The 17,310-nt window shown below is 40.4% G+C and overlaps 1 protein-coding gene and 1 long non-coding RNA gene across 2 annotated transcripts; both read left to right on the top strand.

Annotated features, from left to right (window-relative positions):
- Nucleotides 1-1,077: 1,077 nt before the first annotated feature.
- Nucleotides 1,078-11,598, top strand: LOC103130530 (uncharacterized). Its single transcript, XM_016665994.1, has 14 exons — nucleotides 1,078-1,438; nucleotides 2,095-2,482; nucleotides 2,973-3,059; nucleotides 3,594-3,659; nucleotides 3,732-3,890; nucleotides 3,964-4,270; nucleotides 5,198-5,483; nucleotides 5,591-5,824; nucleotides 6,554-6,645; nucleotides 6,744-6,848; nucleotides 7,064-7,254; nucleotides 7,345-7,509; nucleotides 7,601-7,845; nucleotides 9,024-11,598. Exons 2-14 carry the CDS (start codon nucleotides 2,235-2,237, stop codon nucleotides 10,832-10,834), a joined length of 3,996 nt encoding a protein of 1,331 aa, XP_016521480.1. The 5' UTR covers nucleotides 1,078-1,438; nucleotides 2,095-2,234; the 3' UTR covers nucleotides 10,835-11,598.
- Nucleotides 11,599-12,190: 592 nt separating this feature from the next.
- Nucleotides 12,191-15,088, top strand: LOC103130523 (uncharacterized). The gene is made up of 3 exons (XR_001660294.1): nucleotides 12,191-13,149; nucleotides 13,517-13,818; nucleotides 14,424-15,088. It is a non-coding gene; the product is annotated as an uncharacterized LOC103130523 (long non-coding RNA).
- The last annotated feature ends 2,222 nt before the right edge of the window (nucleotides 15,089-17,310 follow it).

The following is a 17,310-nucleotide window of genomic DNA, read 5'->3' as shown; positions in this document are numbered from 1 at the left end:
AGGGCTGCAGTCCTGCAGTTTTTAGATGTGCCACAGGTACAAAACACTGGAATGAAATGGCTTAATTTCCTCCTCTGTGTATAGATCAGTTCTCCAGAGCCTTGCTAACGACCTAATTATTCTATTCAGGTGGTGCAACAGAGGCACATCTAAAAGTTGCAGGGCTGTGGCCCTCTAGGACTGAAATTTAACACCTGTGGTCTAAGCAGATGTTGTTAATCAAATGGAACTAATTTAAATCTAATAAAACATTGATCGACAATCGTAAGTAGATCAGTTGTTTGCATCCCTGTGTTTAGCTAGTCGTTGGTCTCTTGTAGGCACTTTATGAAAAAATAACATAGTTTTCCATCTGAATAAACTATCCACAGAAACATTAAAAACAAGTAAATAATATTTAATTTCAAGGCATAAAATTATTTATCCAGCTGAAATTCAGCCCTGGACCTCCACATAGGATGGACTGATGGGTTTGGTATCTTGTGAAGCGGGAAAACAGGAGAGTAAGTAAAGGTCAAGTCTGCTTTCACAGATGATTATTACACAGACCCCAAAATTTCTAATCTAGAGAATATATCTCTAGTCAGAGAATATCTGTGGTGCACTGAGACATCATGAGAGGCGAGAGGAGAAAAAAGAAGGCTGGTTCTGTTCTGGGTTCTGCTCTGGAATATCTGGAGATGAAGGTGCAAAGGATTATTCATGAAATCAATAAAATTACAGACAACCTTGAAGATCCTCTTTGGAGACTCTCATACAACAGCTGAGTGTGTTTAGCCAGAAGATTCTTCAGAATTGCTGTAATACTGTCTGCTAGAGAGCCTTTCTGCCCACCATTCCCCATAGCCATTGGCATCTACAATAACTCCTTGAACAAATTGATAATGTGAGTTACAACATTTAATTTTCATTTGTATTAATATATTTGAATTAAACTGAATTGAATTCCATTGTACTGTGGAATGAAACAAGAAAGCAAAAAATACTGACATACTATTTGACATGGCTGAATGGTTTTCTTTTAAAAATATATATATATATAAAAAATTGATCAGCTATATATTCGAAACAAAATGCCACTTACAATATGGCGTCGCTCTTGACATAAGTCCCTCATGCGCAGGCGGATTCAACTCCCTCAGAAGATTCTGGGCGGGACTTCCGGGTTCAGCCCCTAGTCGCCAGTGCGCAGGCGCCAAATTCTGTTTAGCAGAACGGCTGTAGTTGCAGCCTCGTCCGCCGTGTTTTCTTTGGTTTTTGTTTATTTAATTACATTAAAACCGAGCCCTAGCTGTTCAGTAACAGTTAAATGATGGCCTGGAGACAGAAAAGCTACCAGAGATGTAGCGATAGGGGTTCAAACGGTGACTGGAGGCAGCAGAGCAAGAGGAACACAGAAACATGGATGCTGCTTTCAAGATTCAGATGGACAGATTAGGTTAGTATGTTTTACTTCATTATATCAGCTGTTTGGATGGCAGCTACAGTTTAGAATTTATTAAATTATTCTTATTAATGTCGCAGAGCTACCAGCCCCTTGTTCTCCTTGTTCTTCGTCCAGAGGATCTGGACCCCTAGCTATTGGTAAATGATTGTTTGATGGAGACATAGACTCTGTTTAAGTTTTATTTTCACTCAATGACTAACGTTTAACCGTGAAGTATGAAATGCACCAGCTCAACACTAATGGTGCGTCCCAGTTCTACTTGGAACTAGAAAATTTCCCAGTTGGAAAAATCACTTTCTCCACTGGGAATGTGGGAGCAACTTCGACTTCGCGTTTCAACATGGCCGCTCCTGACGTCACTAGTGATGTGTATGACATCACTAATCGCTGTATATTCTCTCTTTCTTGTCTTTATATATGCTATGCCTGGTTCTGAGTTTCTTTTTAGCTGAGGCAGCTTTGGGAACAACAGTTGATCTATTGCTGCTAATAACTTAAAGTTGCAAGAGGCAACTTTAAAATATATATATATATTTTAGGTAATTTGTTAAAAATGTCAAAAATTGCTGACAGTAGAATGAGACAGATGATCTATTAAAAAATCAAGCTCCCTTGGCTCATCCCAGTGATCTTGCTACTATTTCCAGAAATATACCACTAGTAAGAGCCAGGAGGGGTGTCTCAGCAGAGTCAATCAAGCTCCTGTACGTGCTGCCCAACAACCTTCCTCTGCTCAGCGTTTTCCATCACTCAAGCTCAAGACTGCTGGTGTGCTGCAGCTGTGCTAATGGCGGAGAGGGAACCTAACGTTGCAGGAAAACTGCCAATTCCTCGAGTGGCGGCACCTGCTCAACAAACGAGGAGAGGTAGGCGGAAGAAGTCCAAAGATGAAAAGCAAGCTCAAAAGAAAGAACTGGACCGAGCCCGGAATAAAACGAGGATAAACATCGGAGCGGCTTTTCTGAGGTGGAGGGAGCTACTCTACCTGAAACGCTTCAAATCCGATGCAGAGTTAGCCACGTTTCTGCTAGACAAGTAGGTGTCTCTGCTGGATTTGCTTTATTGTGTAATAACATCACAACTACGACAGTTACATTATCACCATTCTCTTTTCACTCTGTAGCTTGTTGCTAACAGTTAGCTTGTTACCTGGCAGCATGGGAGTAATGTTAGCGATCACTGCCAACTCTTTCACCCCAACATATTGTTTCAATCAGAATGATATCAATAGTGAAATTACTTTGTGTGTATTATCCTGATATAATGAAGTATTTACAAAAAGTAAATAAAATATGAGAGAACTGCTTACAACATTAGCAGCTAGCTTGTTGTGTTGGCTGTTTGTAATCCAGATGTTTAGTGTTTGTCCGAATGTTTGAGAGTTTTTTTTTCTTCTGATGAATGTCCTCATGTTTGACATAATACTCTGCTGTCTGTAGATCATCTTTTTATAAGGTGAGTGTATATCATGGTGAAGGTTGTCTATAGCTTCCAAACAGATTTTGTACGGTGTGGTTTATTGTAGATGTGAAGTTGGTGCTTTGACTTCTTCAGCTACAACCAGCCATCGGACCGCCCTGTCCTGTTCTGTCCGCAGCTCATCATCAGATTGGTGAGAAAATATTGGGCGCTTATATTGCCAAGATCACCATGGTGGTTCAGCCTGAGCAGTAGTCATGGTGACAGATTATAATGTACGTCTTATTCTACAATTATAAAAGTGAATTGAAAATCGGAGCCTATCATTTAAAGAAGATTTTAATTTGTGAAGAAAAATCTGTTAATGGTTTAACCTCAAGCATTTTATTTTCTACAGAGACTAGGACCTGAAATTATTTAGTTAAATCCTGCAAATCTAGATTTTATAATCTTAGTTGCTGCATACAATGACAGAGATGTATAATAACGTTTGCATTGGCACCGTAGACTACAATTAAAAAGAAATAAGGAGCAAAGTTGTGGATATTTTTTTGTAAATTTAGATGGTCAGAATTTGCTCTGCATTGAGGAAAATAATTTGGCATAAAATGTAGGTAATGTTGGGAGACGAAGCACAGAATGTCTTCAAGTTACTAAAGGCAGAGAGACAAAACCCCGGCAGGTGAGATTATATGCCATTTTTATTTCTACATGTTCTTGCTGTTAGCATTTCATCGCTGGACACTCATGATGACATCAATGAAAGTGACTTCAATCACATTCAGAACTGTGTGTAAGTATCATTTATACATGTTTAACCTGAATTGTGACGTTTTGGTATCAGATTAATATTTTTGGTTCATAGCATCGACTGGGCTGGGGACTGGACCCGGGCTCCGCAGGACGACACCGGAGACGTTTCAGCTTCAGAGGAAGAGAATAGCATGGGGGAAGGCAGTTACCATGACGACACTGATGATGAAGAGGAGGAGGAGGAGGATTACATGCCCCCTTTATGCGTTCGGTGAGTTCCTAACTAAAAGTGATTTTTTATGAAAATAATTTTCCTTTCTCATTGTTTTTTTGTATTCAATCAGCGCTGCTGGTGCCGGTGAACAGAAGTTACCTCTGGATGCTCTTCCGGCCGTCGGCATGGAGGACACAGTTCATGACACTCTGGTCACAGAGTCAGCCGAGTCCCAACCGGTCCAGAGTGAGGATGACATCACCAATCATCCGGCAGCCATCACCTACCATGTCTGTCTGATGCAACTCGCTCGGTATCTGCTGCTGCCCATCCCAGTGTGTACGGCTAAAGACCCGGTGACACTGGCTGAGTGTCAGGCAACTGGACCATTCCAAGTCCAGATCAAGTCCAGAGGAACAGCTGTCATCATGCAGTGGGTATGTTCATTTACTACTCCAGTGTTTCCCCAAGGGGGCGCCCTGCCAACGAGAGCGCCTGCCGCACCAAGAAGATCACAGCATGTAGGAATTGCAGGTGTTCACAGTTAATATTATTGACTTTATTAGCCTAAGCACAGCAGGATCCTTGTGAGCTTTTTCCGTCTGTATGCAGTCGCTTGTCTACTTGTAGCACTCTCTCAAACTCGGTCTGTAGCCATGGGTCACGATGGACCCCCCAGGCCACACCGCTAGCTCGGCTAGCGCCAGCAGATTGTGGGCTTTCAAAAGCACCAACACCAAAGTTGGCAAAAGCTGAGACTCCGTATTTGTGAGGCTCCCAGGTGCTGAGTCAGCTGCATTCACACACGGGTGAACACACATAATGTTCAGATCACTAAATATCACAAATCCCTAAATAAATGACTGAAATAACATCACAATTACTAAATTACTGCAATATTATTGCTTACAAATATGCTATTTCTAAATAAATACAACAGAGCAGAAAATCTTAATGCCTGAGACGTGTTAAAGTACTTTTTAATAGCTGTTAAATATATTTTATTTGTATTAATGCTCATTACTCCAATGACTGCTATTAAAAGAAAGTAGGAGTCCACCGAATGCAGTTTTCTGGCCAATCACAGATATTTAAAAAGCATATCTGATTTTAGCCTTTACCGATTTATTTCTGAACTAAGTATAGCTAAAAAGTTTCAGAGTTGATAATAGTAGGACGACTGTTGTTGGTAGAAAAAAATCAGTGGATAAGATGAGTTTCATATGCAAGTATTGACCATTTGATAATCACCAAAACAATCTACCAACCCTAAAATCTCCCCCTAGAGGAAGTGCTGCTGTCTGATGTATCATTGCTGTGATGGTTGGAAAGTAATGCTAAATATTTTTAAACCTGTTTTCCAGATGTGTCCTAACAATCACTGTGTGTGGGAGTGGAACTCCCAGCCCACTTTCAAAGACGGGATGCAAGCTGGCGACTTCCTTTTGGCATCAAATATCATCCTGTCTGGCAACTACTATGCCAAAGTTGCATTGCTTTTCAAGTTTATGAAGTTGGGAATAGTGGATTGGTCAACCTTCTTGAAAATACAGGACACCTACTGTGTTGGAACCATCAAGGACTTTTGGGACAGCAGCAGAGCTGACGTCGTGTCCAGGCTGAAGTCAAAGGAAAATGTTGTTGTACTTGGTGAGTCTAATGGTCAGTTACAGAACGACAGGCAATGTTCACATGCAACTTTGTTTCTCCTGCTTTGATGAGAAATCTTTTTCTTGTGCATTTGGTACTTTCTGAAGCTGGTGGTCACATGGGCAGTCCTGGGTCGTCTGCTCAGTTCTGCACCTACACCATCATGGAGAATGAAACCAAAGAAATCCTATCAATAGTCAACATTGACAAGGGAGAGACACAGAGGAGTTGTGTGACGATGGAGAGGGAAGGCTTCATCAGGAGCTTTGAGCAGATCCACCAGGAGGTTAAACTCACTGAAGTTTGCACAGATTCTCAGTCACAGATATCAGCTCTATTTGGTAAGTCCAGACCACAGCCAGCTTTGTTTTTCACACGCTTTGAACATTTTCATGGTGCAACAGATTTCAAAAGGCTGGACTGCTGCGTGATGAACAGGACAGCACAAACTGCAGAGTGAGACGAATGTTTGGAGCCTCCTCATGACCGGTTTAACGCGTCAGCTGTAAACCTGGCTTTATATTAAAGTCCTGTAGTCTAAAGCCCTACAGCTTCATACTGTAAGGGTTTAGGGATTTCTTTTTTTTCCAAAAGTGGCGTGAATCAATTACGCAATTTTGATTTGCACAATTTTATAGTCAGTGGAAACTCAGCTACAGAGAGCGAAAACAAAACAGGTTAAGGAAGTAATTCTGACACTGAAGAAGACTGAAGTGGTTTTGGTGCAGAGGAGGAAAATAAAGATGGTGATTAATGACTTTCATAGGCTGATGTATGTATTTAATAAGCAGTTGTGTTACAGACATGGCTTTAAAAAGCATTTATGGTACGTATTTGTGTATGTTACAGTGACTTATTTCATTAGAAATAAAAAAAAAAGTCTGTAAACATCTCATTATGACTTGGCTCATAGACGAGCGCGGACAATATTCATACAATTTTATTTCTTTTCTTTTCAAAGCTAGTGGGTTTATCTCTTATTCTGCTCAGTAATAAATGCTTGACCTCTTAGGATTTTATTTGTCAGTGCAGCAGTATTCCTAATTGCATTTCTGTTCTTTATTTGAAAGACCCAGTCAAAGGAAAGTATAAGGACAGCGGCGTGCTGCACACTCTGGACATGTGGCATGGTTCCAAAAACTTGGCCAAGAAGATGCATGCAGTAAGTTTTCTTGTGATTAAAATTAAGAAATCAAAAATGTCAAACTTGTAAATTTTTCTCCAATATTTCATTTTATTTCTTTATTTGTGTTTATTAAGGCAGGGCAGCAAAAGGGTTGCTCCATCCTGCTGCAGTGGATCAAAGATATCTGCAATTATTTCTGGTTCTGCTGCAAGATGACTGAAAACTTTGATAACTTTTATGTGAGTCGCACCCAAACATCCTGGATGTCATTTTTCTAGCACTTCAGCATTGAGTTGTTGTTGCTATGTGGGGTAAATAAAACCAGTTTAGAGGTTGGTATTCATTCCTGCACATTGATAACTGTGATATCAAGGGTGAAAAAAATGCAACCACTATACCAATAGTATATTTGATCAATGTAAGTTTAAACTGTTACGTTTATTTTCTAATTTAGGACATGTGGGCTGGCCTCCTTAACCATGTAACAGGAGAGCACGAGTGGCCCCTGGACGCCGGCCAGCGTCCGTCTGGGGAACGCAGAGACAAGGCCTGGATAGAAAACGGGTCCGTGGCCCATCGGGCCTTATCGGAAGTTATTCTGAATCAACGCTGGCTTAAGGAAGTACACAAGTACTTACACTTCAGGTATGAATGTGTTTAATTATTCCGTGTTTCTACATTTATGGTGCTGCAGAAAAAGCTGATGTGATCTGACGGGTCTCATTGAACTTGTAGGTCAACAGCTGAGCTGGAATCTTTCCATAACCACATCCTGATGTATGCCAGCAAACGCTTCAGCTTCAGCCGTCCGGTCTATGAAGCCCGGATCTTCCTGGCTGGCCTGGATTACAACCACCACGTTCACAGACCGCCCAGGAGAAAACCCGACGGCTCCGTACAGTATGCAGTATTTTTATTTGTACTCTGCCTTATCAAGAAAGACTTTGGATATAAATATTTTCATCTGTTTTTATTGTTTGTCTAACTTCAGATATCGCAAACTTTATAACAAGAAATCCAGAAAGTGGTGTTTGTATGCTATAAAGGAGGAAAAGGACTACCGCTACATCCCACAGCTTCAGAGGGCCATTGTAGGGAAGCGGGTGGCATCGGGGCGTGGTCTCCCTCGTCTTACTGCTGCGACACAGAGCGACCCTCGTCAGTACGGCGTGCTGTTCGTCGCACCAGCTTCCAGCACGCAGCAGCCATTAAAGTCACAAGCCAGCAGGGGCCAGAGTAAGAAGCAAATGTTGTAATTTCAACTAATTACATGGATTTTAGTGTTAAAAATTTTAGCGCAATTTATTGCATGTCATTTTTTTTTTAAACTTAGAGAGCCAGAACTTTGCATTGTCGTTTCTGGTACACCCATAATTCTGACGCACATTTTCAAACAGCGCTGGGCAGCAGGCGTTTCTCTCGGCTCTCTGGGGGTTAATGTCTGCTTCAGAAACTCATCTGTCAGTGAAGCTGTCCAAGCCTACAGTAGCATCTCAATGCTGAGTAGCATTGAGATGAGTAGCATCTCAATGCTACTCATTGAGATGCTACTCAATGAGTAGCATCTCAATGCTATTCATTGAGCTGCTACATGTAGCAGCTACATGTAGCATTGCATGTAGCAGCATGTAGCATTGCTGCTACATGCTAAAAACATGTAGCAGCAAATCTGATTTCAGCAGCTGCATTTCTAAAGAAGCTCCATGAACGACCAGAGAAACTGTGGAAAGGTGAACAGATAGAAAAACACTTTGCTCCAATATGATGGTTGAAAAACTATGAATATCTTTGTTGTTGAGCTGATATATTGATTTAATAACTGAGCACCAAATAGTTTTTAAATTGAAATTGTTGCTTATTTGTTAATATGATTGTTTATTAAAATCCAATCATTTTAATTAATTTCAGACCCTGAAATTAACTTGATTAAAAATTTTGAGTATCAAATCATCACAGCTGCTTTCCTAATGAAAACTGGTAATTTATTAAATTAGGAAAGCTAGACCTCGTTTAGCAAGACTGAATCCTGTTTTTGATTAGGATTAATTTTAAGGACAAAGTGCTTTCTTCCTCCTCAGTGTGTAATAATTTCTGAATCAAAAATCGATGACGTTCTGCCTTTTCGTTTTCTCAGAAACTCTCCAGGTCGTCTTTAATGTTCTCTGATACGCTCAGCCTCGTCCTTCTACATTTGCCTCAGTGTCTCTCATAGACTGTGACTAACAAAATGTTCTCTACCCAGGTACGAAGTCTTTGCTCTGCTTTCACATAGAAAGTACTGCTGCACCAGTTTCTGTTCCATCTTCTCTAAACCAGAGGGGTCTTGGCTTCACTAATTAACTTGTAATTAACTGAAATGTTGACGAGTTGCAGTTGTCTGTAATGAACATGATGTGTTTTGGTGTTGCTCCCAGATGTTCCGCAGATTGTGGTTGCTCTAGAAGAGGATGTTGAAGAGCTGAGTCCTGCTGTGGACCAGCAGAAACCAGAAGCTCTCCGCATCAAGGAGGAACCGGATGATGAATCTCAGTTCTCACAGCTTCATCAGAACCAAACAGAAGGCCGGTGTCTTCCAGCCAGCAGCTCAGATGACAAGATGGAGACCGATGAAGAGGAATCCAGCAGGAACCCAGATCTACATTCTCCTCAGGACACTCGTGAAGAACAGATTCCAGGTGTGGACCATCAGGATCTAAAGCTGCTTCACATCAAGCAGGAAGAGGAGGAACCTTGGACCGGCCTGGAGGGAGAGCACCTCAGTGAGAAGCAGACGGATCCATTTCCACTAAATGTCGTTCTTGTGAAAAGTGAGCATGAAGAGAAACCTCTGTTCTCACACCTCCATCAGCCAGGAGACGGAGATCTTCCAACCAGCAGCTCAGCTGACCTGATGAAAGCAGAAGATGAAGAAGAGGACGGTGGAGCAGCAGAGTCCAGCAGGAACCCAGACCTACACACTGATGGAGACACTTCCTGCTCTTCAGAGACAGAGGTCAGTGAGGATGAAGAGGAGGATGATGGTGATAGTGACTCTGAATTTGATGATAATGGTGGTGATGACAGTGATGATGTTGGTGGTGAAAGTGATGAAGCGAGCCATCCTGACTCCCAGCATCAGCGCATGTCAGACTCTGGATCTGGAACTGAGGACAGTGAGGCTGACTGGAAGGAGGGCAGAGAGTCAGGAGGAAACGCCGTCAGTTCATTGAGCTGCTCCGAGTGCGGTAAACGGTTTGTTAACGAGCGCTCTCTGCAGAGACACAGGACCCATCATTCAACAGGAAGGTCTTCACGCCGGGCAGCTAAAAGTACTAAAGGGAAGAAAAATGCTAACACACTAAGTCCAGGGAAAGTCCAGAGTGATGTCAAATTATTCACCTGTGACGACTGTGGTAAAAGTTTCAGTTGGAAAAATCATCTAAGCAGACACAAGAGAATCCACACAGGAGAGAAACCGTTCGGCTGTGATGTTTGTGGACAAAGATTCAACCAGAATTCTAACTTAAACAAGCACATGAGAATCCACACGGGAGGAAAACCCTTCGGTTGTGATGTTTGCGGACAAAGATTTAACCTGAAGTCATATTTACACATACACATGAGGATTCATACAGGAGAGAAACCGTTTGGTTGTGATGTTTGTGGACAAAGATTTAACCAAAAATCCAACTTGAACAAACATGCCAAAATCCACTCTGGAGGAAAACCGTTTGGTTGTGATTTCTGTGGACAAAGATTCAACCTGAAGTCATATTTAAGCAAACATGTAAGAGTCCATACAGGGGAGAAACCATATAGATGTGGTGTTTGTGATCAGAGATTCAACCTAAAGTCACATTTAAACTTGCACAAGCTAACCCACACAGGAGAGAAACCATTCGCTTGTGACATCTGTGGACAACGTTTAATACAAAAGTCTGCTTTAAAGAAACACATGAAGATCCACTGTGAGGTAAAATCATTTGACTGCGATGTGTGTGGACGGCGATTCAACCAGAAGTCGGCTTTAAAAAGACACTTGAGAATCCACACAGGTGACAAACCTTTTGGTTGTGACGTTTGTGGGCAAAGGTTTAACCAGAAGGCACATTTAAACAAACACATGACCCTTCACACAGGAGCCAAACTGTTTGGCTGTGATGTCTGTGGACTAAGATTTAACCTAAAGTCACATTTAATCAAACACAGTAACGTCCACAGGGATGGACAAAGTGTTCAGATTTAAATGTTCACAGCTGTTAAAGTAAAGCTTTAAAGTTCGGCCATTTTAGTTTTGAACCATGATTCTTTAAACTCTACAATGCAATAGGTTGCTAAAAACATGTGGGATATGACAGCACACATCTTTTCTCTACAGAGCAACAGACTTTATAAAAACGCCATGCCTGCTGCCGTCTAATCAAAGGTTTCTTCAAAAGAATGCCGGTGCTTTTTGTTTAAATCTGTTTCTATGAAATTGACATGTAAATATAAAAAAATGTTTTTTGAGTTGTGATTTTCTTAAGCTTTTGTTTTTGTCGGTGTGTTGTGAGGGACAAACGTTTTTCTGTCAGATGTTTGCAGTTGAGTCGATGTCCTTGATGTCATTCTGTCGTCTGCTTTTAGTAGAAATGTTTGTTTTTTCAAAGCTGCTTTTCTGTCCGGAGGAACTTCTATGTGCCTCATATCTGGACACAAACACTTGTTTTGTTCTGCTGCCTGGATGGTCATAACTGTCAAACTGAGGACTTCATGTGGCGTGATTATCAGCTGAATATGAAAAAGTTTTTCATATCAGAAGTTCTGTACATGTAAGAATATTTTAAAGAACTTCCTTTGTTGGACTCTTGTGCAACTTGTTAAAATTTATTTATACTATAAAAACAAGACTTCATTTCCGTTGCCTGACATTGAATCAAAGTAAACCTTTTCTCTTCAAGTAGGATGATTAGAGCTTTTTATATTTGCCAAATTTCAGAATAATAAATGATTTTAATCTCTTCACTTTGAGCTGTAGAGCTTTTATTACTGGGAAACCATTTCTAACATTCAAACCCTTTGCTTTAAATGTGTTTCCAGTACAATATGAGCAGAACTCCCTCCTGATGATGAATGTCTCTGCCAACCTATAAAGGAAGTTTATTTAAGCTGCTCTTTATCTGGGATCTTTAATGTTTCTCGTGTTTTTTGGAGCACAGCTGCTGTCATGCTTTCACCTCGCAGGACGCTTTGACTGGGTTTGTAGAGAAGTCCAGAAGGGGAGATCAGATGTTGCCTGTAGTGTTTTTTTTTCCAAATTTGCTGATGATAATACTAGTAAATTTATTTATGTTTTTATAATAAACCCATTCTATTGTTAGTCTGTTCCTTTCATCATTTTCTTTTTAATAAAAATGTTCTAAGCATCTGAGCCCTTTCCAGAGAGAGAAGATGTGTTGATGTAAAGCTGCAGGTGAGAAACTGAAGGGAACAGGAAGAGTTGGAGGGAGGAGCATCTTCAGTCATAGAAGTGATGAAACAGAAGAGAGCCAGCAGAACGCCAGAGCTTCACCATGAGCGTTCGTCTGGCTTTGTTCTGCTGCTTCTTCCTCTGTGAGTACTTTTTAATTCTTTGATTTCGTCTTTAAACCATCAAACTCGCCTGTCTAACCTCATTCACCTGTTTCCAGCTTTCTGGGTTTTCGTTGTTCCTGCTTTGTCCTGTTCAGTTCAGTATTAATTATGCCTGTTTAAGTTCTGCCACATTTCAACTTTCCTGACAGTTTCCAGTTTTTCCTCTGAGGAAGGATCTTCCACTTGTTTTGGACCCGTGGGAACAGAACCTTCAGAGTTCTGGATGGACTTAAAACTGGGATCAGGGATAAAGTTCAGGCACAGAATAAGTTATTTCTTAAACTGACCTCTGCAGATGGTGAAAGTAAAGATTCTTAATTTCAGATATTATTAAATCTGTTCTGTTCTTGTTAAAGTTTCTATCTCAGTGCTTGAACTGCAACTTTTAAAACTCTTTAAAAAAGTTATTTTATTATTTAACCTCCTGTCTTTAGTTTGGTAATAAGTCAGTAGATTAACATCTGTGTTGTGTGTTAAACCAAACCAGGCTGATTTACATTGAGTTTCCATGGTAACAATAATGATCTAACCAGAATGATTCAGTGTCTGCAGTGAACTGGAAAGCAGAACATGCTGAGCTCAGCCTGCAGAACCTGACAGGAAGTTCTGCTGTTAACCAATGATCTGTTCTGCAGGTCAACAACAGCAGAGCTGATGATGCACCGACTCACATCTTCAAGTTCCTGGAGGAAACATTAGTGACATGTTCCTGTAGGAAGGATGGAGCATGGAGGTTCTTCTGCAGGGAGAAATGTGAAGCAGGAAACGTTCAAACACACGGCCTGGACGCTCAGTCGGGTCGATGCGGAGTTGGATGTTCTACACCTGTTCTTCTGTCTGGGATGATCTCAGAGCTGACCCTGTCCGACTCTGGACTTTACAGACTTGGTTTGGGTGAATCTTCATCACCAGCTGAAATCTGTGATTTCAGACTTCATCTTGTAGAAGGTGAGTTTTTATCAAAGCAGCTGAAATGTTTCATTTCAGTTTGAGATTAAAGCATTTAACTGTGTTAAATTAGCTTCATTTTAGTTTAATATCTGTGAACTAATTTAATTCAGTATCGGCTAATAGATCAGCCATCAGAAGTTTAATAATAAAGGAACATTTTACCTGATTTACTGCATTTGTGAGCCAGTTTAACCAGTTAGGACGAAGTTTATGAATAGAGCAGAATGGGAATATGCTTTGTTCCTTAAATAGAAGCACGGTTGTTAACTGAGCTTTAAGTTCTGTGTATTTATTTATAACTGGGTTAATGTGATCAGACTGCATCATGCTGAGATCAGAAAGTAACTGATGATTATTCTATCAGCTCTGCTGGATGGAAGCAAAGATCATCACCTCTATAAAGACGGTGGCAGCTCTCTGACAGGCGCCTCTTCCTTTGGGTCCTCTGGTTCCTCTGGAAGAGGACAGTTCTGCAGAGGGAAGTTCTTATTGGGACAAATGAAGGCAGATTTGATAGTGGCAAATACATCATTCTGTATGAAAGTGGAGTTCTGTATGTGTCCATCACCCAGCTGACCCAGTCTGACTCTGGACGGTACCGATGTTCCCTGGAGAGAAATGATGGATCATATTTATACAGAGACTTTAACATCACAGTCAGAGACGGTGAGTCTTAATAAAAAAACTTTCATCTGAAGCTGCTTTCTGTCCACAAATCCTTTATGTCAGATTATGATGCACAGAAATATGAATATTGGTTCATAGATTCAGGTTTTTATTAGGAAATGACATAAATAAATTTCATAAGTGAGAAGAAAACCTAAATTGAAATCAATTTTCCATCCGTCGACTCGTCCTCCTCCACACCAACAAGCACACAGAGTTTCGGCTCCAGTCCAGGAAGCTCCACGTCTCCATCCAGCCTCAGTGAGTGACTCAAGAAGACCTGAAGGAAACCGTCACAAAAACCGTGCTCGAGGTGAAGGAGCGTAAGGATCCGGTGAAGTGTATGTGAGGGCATCATCGGCGCGCCGCCCCCTCTGGTGCAGCGGCCCTATGCGTTGCATGCGCTGCATACCCACTTTTTGCACCACTGGGTCTAGGGTCAGGAAAAGGGCAGCTAACATCTCTGCAGATCCCACACATCCTGGACACAAACTGTACATTACTTCCTAAAACCACAGAGACTGTTTTGGTTCCGACAGTGATACTGGATCGGATCGACCCCAACACCACAAAATAAAACGTGTTTTCTGTTTCTTACTTCTCAGGCTGTGGATGACTTCACTACAGTCGCCTACGCTGAGGTGAAGTTCTTTAAAAGAAGCTCTGATTCTCCTGTCAGAGAGTCAGGCAGAACCAATAACGATGTTGTCTACGCCGCGGTCCGAATGACGGATCTGAACCGATCCGAGGAAGAGCCGTTGTACTCTAACACAGCTCAGATGTAGCTCTGCTCTCCTGCTGCTGGCAGGCGACAGAGCAGGTGGACTTAAGGACGGCTGAAGCAACCTGAAATAACGATGTGGTCGTCTGGATGTTGGTTCCATGAAAAACAGAAGCTGCAGTTGTGAGGAGCTCCTCAGATATGCTGCAGTTGAAGCTACTCTCATTTCTATTTTGATTAATTTATTTTATATTTTAAATCTAGTTTCCTTAGACATTATAAAACTGCTGGTGCGTCTTTTTGCTTTTCATTTTACATTTGGTTCCTATTTCTGTACAAACTGTTAGTTCAGACTGACATCAGCTAAAAAAACGCGTTAAAAGAAGGTTTTAATGGGTATTAATAGTTTTGCATGGCACTGTAATTTTCCTTTCAGATTCTAAAATTTGCATATTTGCACGTTTTGTCATGATCAGCTTAGCTTTTTTTATTTTGTTAAGCCAAAAATAACAGTTCCTTTGTTTATTTCAAATCAGTATTAATAAAATATTTTTGCAGCAAAATAAATTAAAAACGTCTAAAATCAAATTTTCATGGTCAGTTACTTTTCTACCAGTTAAAACAGCAATACTTTCGATTACGAATGTTGTTTACATAGCTCGCCTTTGCCCAACCAATATGGCGGACAGACTGACTCGTAGCCCTGTGTAGGCGGGACTTCCGGGCTTTTGTTCCTTTGATTTGTGGTGGGGCCTCTCCTCCCAGTGCGCAGACTCCAGCTTCTCTTTAGTCCAGTCGCGGTGACAGGAGGCTTTTCTCCTGGTTTTGGTCGTAAGGCGGGTTAAAATTGAACTGTAGCATTTTACGGAACGATCTGGAGACAGAAACGCTACCGGAAATGTAGAGACAGCAGCTCAAACAGCGACTGGAAGCAGCAGAAGAGGAGAAACACAGAAACATGGATTCTGCTTTTAGCTCTGACGTTCAGATGGAAACATCAGGTCGGTGTCTTCTCCTAATTCACATCCACTTTGGACTTTAGTTACAGGTTAGCAGTAATTTTTAGGAAGATGATGGATTTACCTGAATGAGAACTAGTGAAGCTGCTGTCTGCATTTGAGGCTTGTTACGGTGTGTCGGATCTACTGGTGGCCAGTTTATCTGGTGACCGCGCAAGGCGGATGTTTTTAAATGAGTAGGGGGCTGCGTCGATCCCTGATCAAAATGCCACCGAGTTAGAGGATGGTTTAAAAATAAGCCCCTTTTTTAAAATATGTGCCAAACACATGGTTTTTATTCGAGTGCGACATACTGTACTTTGGCCAGTTTCATAAGAAGTAAAACAAAACAAAAATAAATAAAACATTGTTACAATCATATAAAAATAAACAAGAAAGATTATAAATACGCTAAAACTTACACTTTCTTTTGTTGCTACCTCTTACAAACAGAACAGGCAATAGCTATATATTTTATGAAAATCTTTAAACTGAAATCACATTGTTGTTCAGTTTTCAATGCAGCAGATATCCAACACGCTACTGAGCAATAAGGATCTCTGTATGACTTTTTAAATCATACAGATTATATTTTTCAGGACAAAGTGTTATATTTATCATTTATTTGAACCTTGGGTTAATTGTGATATATTTTGCCTGCAGCACGTATTTGGCTTCATTGATTTTAAACTGGACATTTAGAGACAGGATCTTATTATATACATTATACATAATTGCACTGGCTTAAAAATGACAAAATAATTAAATCAAGTGATTTAAACTGGTTTGGTTGACTCATATTTAAAGTTTTACATGAATTAAATATGAGTTCTGCTTTAAAGGGTGATTTTGTCAAGACTTGGGCTTTGTGCTGGAAACTGATTGAGATTGGAGACGAAACTGTTAAATCTCAAATAATCTCTCAATGTTTTCTATGCACAGACAATATTTGTGGTTGTGGTTTTTCACTGTGAAATTACCATTTTACAATAAACTTTAAATCTATACAGTTTTATTCACTCTTTATATTTCATTTAAACTTTTATACAGGCATTCTCACTGAGGTCCTGTTCTCTGAATAGACCTCCAGTTAAATTTATGTCATTTTTTATGCTATTTTACAAAAATGCTACAGAATAATATTTATATTGTTGGGAAAGATGAGATGTTTTACAAACAAAATTATGTCTGATAAGATTTTTCTGAATTATCAACGATTTGATACTTTTCAGAAGGAAAATGTATTGTTATTGGAAATCATGGCATTCATTAACATAATGAACAAAACAGAATAAGAAGGAAATCTTGAGGCAGTTCTTGGTGATTTAACATCTGTAAACAGACACAACAAAACTTCCTGTCCTTTTTTACCGAACGTTGTTTCTTTTTGTCGTCCAAAAGTCATCGTCAGGTTTGGAGTTTCCTCGTTGGTTTTAGTCGGAGCGGTCACTCTGTAGGTCTGAGCTGCTCGTCCATCCAGAGATAAACGGCTCCAATGTTTTAGAAAACATGAATGAGAAGCTTTGAGTTGAGATTTTTCTCTTGGTCCTTAGAAAATCTACAGAAATAAACATTAACATCTCAAACTTTACTGTTCCTCCATGACTACAGAGACTTTTCTGCTTTTCAACTGTTTACATAAACATGTGAGATTTTAGTTTATAAGCTTAGTACTGTAATAGTTTGCTTATCAATCGGATCCACGACATCATCTCTGATTTTTACTATCAAATGAAGGTTTAACCTCAGATAAAACAGAGGCTGGAGCAGAAG

The sequence above is a fragment of the Poecilia formosa genome, unplaced genomic scaffold, assembly GCF_000485575.1.
Source record: "Poecilia formosa unplaced genomic scaffold, Poecilia_formosa-5.1.2 Scaffold644, whole genome shotgun sequence".
Taxonomy (NCBI): Eukaryota; Metazoa; Chordata; class Actinopteri; order Cyprinodontiformes; family Poeciliidae; genus Poecilia; species Poecilia formosa.
The sequence above is the reverse complement of the archived record's forward strand: the minus strand, read 5'-3'. Positions and strand labels throughout refer to the sequence as shown.